We start from the raw sequence: 7153 nt of genomic DNA on the forward strand, positions 1-7153 counted from the left end.
AATAGTTACACACTGCACAACTTAACACCTAATAATAGTCACACACTGCACAACTTAACACCTAATAATAGTCACACACTGCACAACTTAACACCTAAATCAGCCATCGATTTGTAATGTAGTTAAATAATAGTTGTAATATGAAGAAAGTAAGCACAGAGCAGGTAACCGTACCCATACCAAGGTCGGGAATGTCAGCCCAACCAGGTAGAGGATTGTTTTGTTTACAAGGCTTCCCCCAGAACATTCTGCGTCCTGACTATGTCCCCCCTTCACTCATTGAATCTATGAATTTATAGATGTTGAGTACTTTAATTTTGCTTCTTTGTTACCGTCCCCCCGGATACTTTTTTTTTGCGGCTGCCTAGGGGTCCCGTCCCCCAGTTTGGAAACCCTCGGTTTACCATATTCTCTAAGTTCTATCTGTAAGCCTTATCTTTGTTTGTTCGTTATTAAGCACAAAGCTACACAATAGGCTGTGTTCTGTCAACCGCGAGTATCGAAACCCGTTTTCTAGCGTTGTAAGCCCGCAGATCTAGGCACCTAGAAAGGCCAGTGTCAATGAAATACACTGCGATATTATCGCTATGTGTATTTTAATTCACATGTAGTTAGAAAAAAAATATATTAACCTCAAACTATACAGATTTGTTTCTACAGAGCTCACCACCGACAGAGGTCCACATGTAGCCTCATGTTCAATATTTTTAAGTATTGGTTTGTTGCAACACTGAAAAAAAAACGGTTGAAATCTCTAATTTACTATGTAAAATTAATAATGGACTTCAGAAGTAATTAGTTAGATTAATTACAACTTTTTTGAGGAGCTCGTATGTTATTAATGACCTTGTAACCAATAAAATCGTGGATCCATAAATAATCTCGTACATAAATAGTTTGGAAAAACGTGTTTAAAAAAGCCGACCCCCACCGGCAATTTTGGGGTTAGTACTTTACACACTCTGGTTAACACAAGCGTTGATGTGATCCAGGTGTTACGTAGCTATGGCACCAATAAACGCATCGCACATTCTTGCAAGGGATTAAATGAAACCAAAACAACTAATTTTCTGAAAGCGTTGTACTCTCGAAAGTTGACAAATGTGGCCCTGTTTATTTCCTAAATGTTACCAGCTTTCCGTATGGTCTATGAATGTAAACGTAGAATCGTTTCGTTTATCTCAGGTCACATTTATAACTGTTCATTTTCTCACTGTAATATGTAAACATTAGAGAAACATTTTTTTACATACTTAATACAACTAGGTGTTTTATTAGGCGCAATTTTTTTTCTAACTGCTCTCATTTTTTCACATTCTTACAAGCGTTGAATAGTTTTAAACGTTCACTTTCGGATTGATACTTCAGAGTTAGTCGTGTTTCTATCGTATTTTTAGCCGTGGCAGACAGCGGCTCATAGAATGGCTCTGAGTTTTTCAATAACAAACTTTAGCTCATGACTCCATTATTTGACCGATTTGAGATCTAATTACAGCCGCGGCTATTGAGGAATCCCTCTTGTTTCAGTTTCGTTTAGTTGTTGTTAAGCGTAAAGTTACACAATGGTATGTCCGTGCTCTACCCAGGACGGGTATCGAAACACGATTTTTAGCATCTTAAGCCTGAAGATTTACTGCCGAGCCACTGAGGAGGAGGGGGGTATATATATTCAAAGAAAATACAACAATTTCAAAATGGTAATATCAATAACGTACAAGAGAAATAACAAAAACCACAAGACTTGGAAAGCGATGAATAAAAGAACGGCAACGTTTCTTTTACCTGAGCGATTCAATTTTTGATAATTTTTTCCCTGGAGGTTTACATATTGGTAGTTTTTCTCGTAGTAGGTCAAAAGCCCGGTTCATATCTCGCATCCGACTTCTTTCTCTGTCACAAGCACTTTTCTTCTGTTCCTCCCTCGAGAGGGCGCTGTTAGAACGACCTGAAAATTAAAGCAGAAGTTAAATGTTAATAAGGTTTGTATCTTTGTCCTTATTTGTACATTATTATTTTTTGACTAAGTCAAATTATTCAATACCAGTTATTCCTGTATAGGATTTTACTAACTACTGATCTACAGTGCTGTGCAAAAGTGTTAGGACAAGTGAATATTTTGCCATTCCTTCCATTTTATGTGGCTAATTCTTCCATACCACTACAGAATGTACATTTCAACACCATAGTAATACTTCACTGATCCCTGGTGACAATTGAATGAACCAGGGTGAGAATATTTATCATTCTTTAGAATTCCCATATACTTGTTACCAAGGGCATGTCATAATGGTTCTGCTTGAATGAGCATACTGATCAAATTTGGGGTCTGGAATAACTGTCGTGGTACCCCATGCAGTGTCTTAACCATACAGAAAGAAGCTAACAAGGAGCTAGCATATGGTACCGATATATGCTAGAAGAAATCAATTTAATAGCACTCCACAAATATACCTTGATAAAAACAGTGTTTAAAACTATATAGTAAGTTTTGTTGTCATGCCACGGCCCAAAAAGCGTAGAGAATTGTCAGTAGAGCAGAGAGTTCGCATAAAAGCTTTACGTGATGCTGGTTGGACTCTCCGACAAATTGCCGCAGACTTGAAATGCTCCCTAAACACTGTCAAGTGCATCCTAGATCGTGAGACCGAGACAGGTAAATTTGAAAATAGGAAAGGAAGAGGCAGAACATCTAAACTCAATGATAATAATGTTAAGTATCTTCGTTTATGCAACCTTCGGGACAGAAGGAAGACTGCCACTGATCTCGAGCATGAGATAAACGACCATGTACCAAATGACAGAAAAGTGTCCAGATATACAGTATCAAGAAGACTCAACGAGAATGGAATATTTGGCCATGTAGCAATTAAAAACCTTTACTTCGATCTCCAAATATTGTCAAGAGACTGAAATTTGCTAAAAAGTACAAAAACTGGACTGTTGATGATTGAAAAAGGATGATATGAACGGATGAGTCCAAGTTTAAATATTTGGTTCAAAGCGTAGGTTGTATGTCCGTCGGAAGAAAGATACTTACCACAATGCGTAGCACCTACCATGAAGCATGGGGGAGGCAGTGTGGTGGTTTGGGGTGTTTTTCTGCTGAGGCGACAGGAGATATTTGCAAGATAGATGAAATAATGGACTAGCGCAAGTACCATCAGAAACTGATCCGTCATGGTATACCCAGTGGTTTGTGTATTATTGGTAAATGATTCTACTACCAAGACGATAATGACACCAAACACTCATCCAACCTATGTATAAATTACTTAACCTAGAAAGAAGCTGCTAGAGTCATTCAAATGATGCAATGGTCCCCACAGAGCCCAGATCTCAACTCAATTGAGCAGATCTGGGGTTTGATAGATCAAAAACTTGAGAAATCAAAAGTTATTTCCAAAGATACTTTATGGGAGTGTATTAAAGAAATTTGGAGTAAAATCCCAAAGGACACTCTGATTAAATATGTTGCAACAATGCCTGATAGACTGCCTGCAGTTATTAAAGCAAAATGAGAACGTACAAAATATTAACTGTTTGGTGAACTCAAGCACTTCCACTGAGTTTCTGTTGTACTAAATATGAAGATTAATAAAATTTTGATGTTTCACCTGTGATTTACCTTCCATCGTTCTTTGAAAGTAGCCTTAAATCTAATTTTTGAATTTGCCCTAACACTTTTGCACAGTACTACAACTGTTAGAATAATTACTTGATCTTAATGGTCTTAATGATATAACTGATAGAATAATTTCTTTGGTCCTACTGATCTAACTGCAAAAATAATAACTTTGATTTTAGAGGTCTTATTAATCTAACGGCTAGAATATTAACTTTGATTTTAATGGTCTAACTGATCCAAATGCCAGAATGATTCATTTTTTAATATTCTTACTGATTTGACTGATAGAATGATTACTTTGATGTTAATAATCTTACTAATCCAACTGCTACAATGATTACTTGGATTTAAATTGTCTTATTGATCTAACTGCTACAATGATTACTTTGATTTTAATTGTCTTACTAATCCAACTGCTACAATGATTACTTTATTTTAATTGTCTTATTGATCCAACTGCTACAATGATTACTTTGATTTTAATAATATTATTGATCTAACTGCTACAATGATTACTTTGATGTTAATAATCTTACTAATCCAACTGCTACAATGATTACTTTGATTTTAATAATATTATTGATCTAACTGCTACAATGATTACTTTTATTTTAATTGTCTTACTAATCCAACTACTACAATGATTACTTTTATTTTAATTGTCTTATTGATCCAACTGCTACAATGATTACATTGATTTTAATAATATTATTGATCTAACTGCTACAATGATTACTTTGATTTTAATAATATTATTGATCTAAATGCTACAATGATTACTTTTATTTTAATTGTCTTATTGATCCAACTGCTACAATGATTACATTGATTTTAATAATATTATTGATCTAACTGCTACAATGATTACTTTTATTTTAATTGTATTATTGATCTAAATGCTACAATGGTTACTTTATTTTAATTGTCTTACTGATCCAACTGCTGGAATGATTACTTTTATTTTGATAGTCTTAATGATATAACCGTTATAATGATTACATTGATTTCAATGGTCTAACTGATTTAACTGCTACAATAATTACATTGAAACATAATTAGTTCTATTAAGCATGTTTAGAAAAGTGTCTTAGTTTCTATAAAAGTTGGTGAAATGGTTAAAATTGCACAGTATTCCTAAAAGTGAAACAACGCCGCCTTGTGGTTATAAATCTACAGCATCTGTAATATAAGCATTCTAGAATTGAGAGAAACTGACGGAATATTATAACAGCAAAAATAAATAATCAGAAATACGATAAAGGTGTTAACTCTATACACATAAAAACGTTTGTACTGCCTTGTTCCCAATAAAATAGCTTCACTAACACTACAAACTTTGTAGCTATTGCATGTTTGTCTTGTTCAGATTGAATATTATTCATGCTAGTTATTAAACGAGAAGTATAACTGAGACAATTTGTTTTCTCGATCTGTCTGATTATAGAATACATTCTAAGATGAAGATTCAGAATGAACTGCTTAATCTAGTCAGGAATGAGCCAGGTTCTTCATAAACAGCCTAATAAAGATAAATCAAAATCAGTAATAACGGACAAACTTTAGTAAACCATGCGCGAGTTTTATATAAAATTATTAGAATTTTCTACGTGTCGAATCTCGTATAATAAAATTTCGAAATTTGAGAAGCTACAGAGACAATATAACTTGTTAAGTTGAAAATTCGTTTGAATATTTAACAAATTATTAGTGATTTTTGAATGGAATGTTTACACCAGAAACACGTATTTAAAGTTAGAGATAGCAGAGGCGTCGCTAAGTGCTTAAAAGATTCGAATCTCTGGCCCATAGGCGCGGGAATTTTCGGTGTATCTGTAGGATATCTATTATGGTCTTCTACTCTGATTTTTCCATACATCAACAGGGAATTCGGAGCACGGACTCGTGTGCTTGTGCCTAGCTGGAGAATAGTGTATTTATGTAGATCTTTTACGTTTATATTAATTAGATTATTAATTGTACTGGTGAAATATAGATAGCTTCTTATTTCCACTTATTTTAGACGTACCTCGTTCTCGTGTTCTCACTTGAGATCTGAGTCGTGATGATCGCGTGTCGTTAAATGAGGAGGGGATTGAGGAATGCGAGGTGACAGCAAAATGGGAAGTAAGCGGAGCTGGTAAGAAAGGGTTAACTTTGGGAAGGTGTTGATGGGCCGGAAGCGGCGTCATTATCTGTCCCAAAAAAGATGTATTGCTGCCCTCAGTTGCTGTGCTGGGTAAGCAATGGTACAGGTAATCACTGGTAGGTGCAAGATAGTTCATGTCCAGTGGTAGGACACTGATTTTTGTATGATCTTGAACTTGAAATTGTGTCAGATCTGTCAAAGTTACTTGACCTTGTCTCGAAGGGGGTACACTGGGGTCCACCTCCTCGGGTGGTATCTGTAAAGCAATGTCACCAGATTGTACAGGAAGATCGCTCGCCTGCTCATTTTTAAAAGCGTCTTCGGGAAGGACAGGAAGACAAGGTTCGTCTTCTTCGTGTTTGATATCTGCTGCTTTGTTCCTCAAATATTCAAAGGTTTTCGTTTTTAGCTTTTTGCCACTTGATTCCTCTTCCTTGGACAGTTCTTGTTCTTGACCAGTAATGGCAGTATCTTTGTCCTCTGACGTGGAGGATACGGAGCTGTAGTCCGTACAAACAGAGCCCTGATCCTCCGTATCCATATGTGAAAAAAATCTCAAAAAAAATAAAGAAAATAACCACAAAACAAAGACACTACTCCGTCTTATTCCACACGACGTGTATTCAATATGGCCGTACGAATAGAAGAGTGATGTTATCGTAAGGGGGCGGTCGCACAGGTGTTCATGTGGAATTGTTAGAAAACAACCAATAAGAGCTGGAGAATTATTATGCTATCAAATCAGAATGTAGAACAGAGCATCCTGATAACTCCAGCACCACAAATCTTTATTTATAGTCAACATGCTCTACTTGTTTAGCTTGGACCATGGAAAATGTGTTAAATGATATTTCTAAGCAAATGCCCAGTTTAACCTAATTTTGCAAGAGTAGACCCAACTAGTCCAAACGAACAATTATTTTGATCTTGAAATGAAAACTAAAGGAAAAGACATAAATTGAATATTTTACATATTGGATGTCATAACAAAATTAGTGAATAGAATCCTAGTTCCTGAATGTTAAATCTCAAGAATGACAACTGATATCTTATTGAAATTACAGTAACCAAACTAATATGTTATTGAAGTTTATCGTAATATAACTAATGTGTTATTGAAGTTTATCGTAATATAACTAATGTGTTATTGAAGTTTATCGTAATATAACTAATGTGTTATTGAAGTTTATCGTAATATAACTAATGTGTTATTGAAATTTATCGTAATATAACTAATGTGTTATTGAAGTTTAGCGTAATACAACTAATGTCTTATTGAAGTTTATCATAATACAACTAAAGTGTTATTGAAGTTTATCGTAATACAACTAATATATTATTGAAGTTTATCGTAATATAACTAATATATTATTGAAGTTTAT

General features: G+C 34.8%; 1 protein-coding gene across 1 annotated transcript; it reads right to left on the bottom strand.

Annotated features, from left to right (window-relative positions):
* Nucleotides 1-1782: 1782 nt before the first annotated feature.
* LOC111088781 lies at nucleotides 1783-6312 on the bottom strand (the record flags this gene model as incomplete). Its single annotated transcript, XM_022399759.1, has 2 exons — nucleotides 5652-6312; nucleotides 1783-1945 (listed from the first exon to the last, which is right to left on the bottom strand). Coding segments are annotated over exons 1-2 (824 nt in total), but the record flags the coding sequence as incomplete, so codon positions are not given.
* Nucleotides 6313-7153: the final 841 nt, after the last annotated feature.

Source organism: Limulus polyphemus, unplaced genomic scaffold (genome assembly GCF_000517525.1).
Source record: "Limulus polyphemus unplaced genomic scaffold, Limulus_polyphemus-2.1.2 Scaffold4431, whole genome shotgun sequence".
NCBI classification, from domain to species: domain Eukaryota; kingdom Metazoa; phylum Arthropoda; class Merostomata; order Xiphosura; family Limulidae; genus Limulus; species Limulus polyphemus.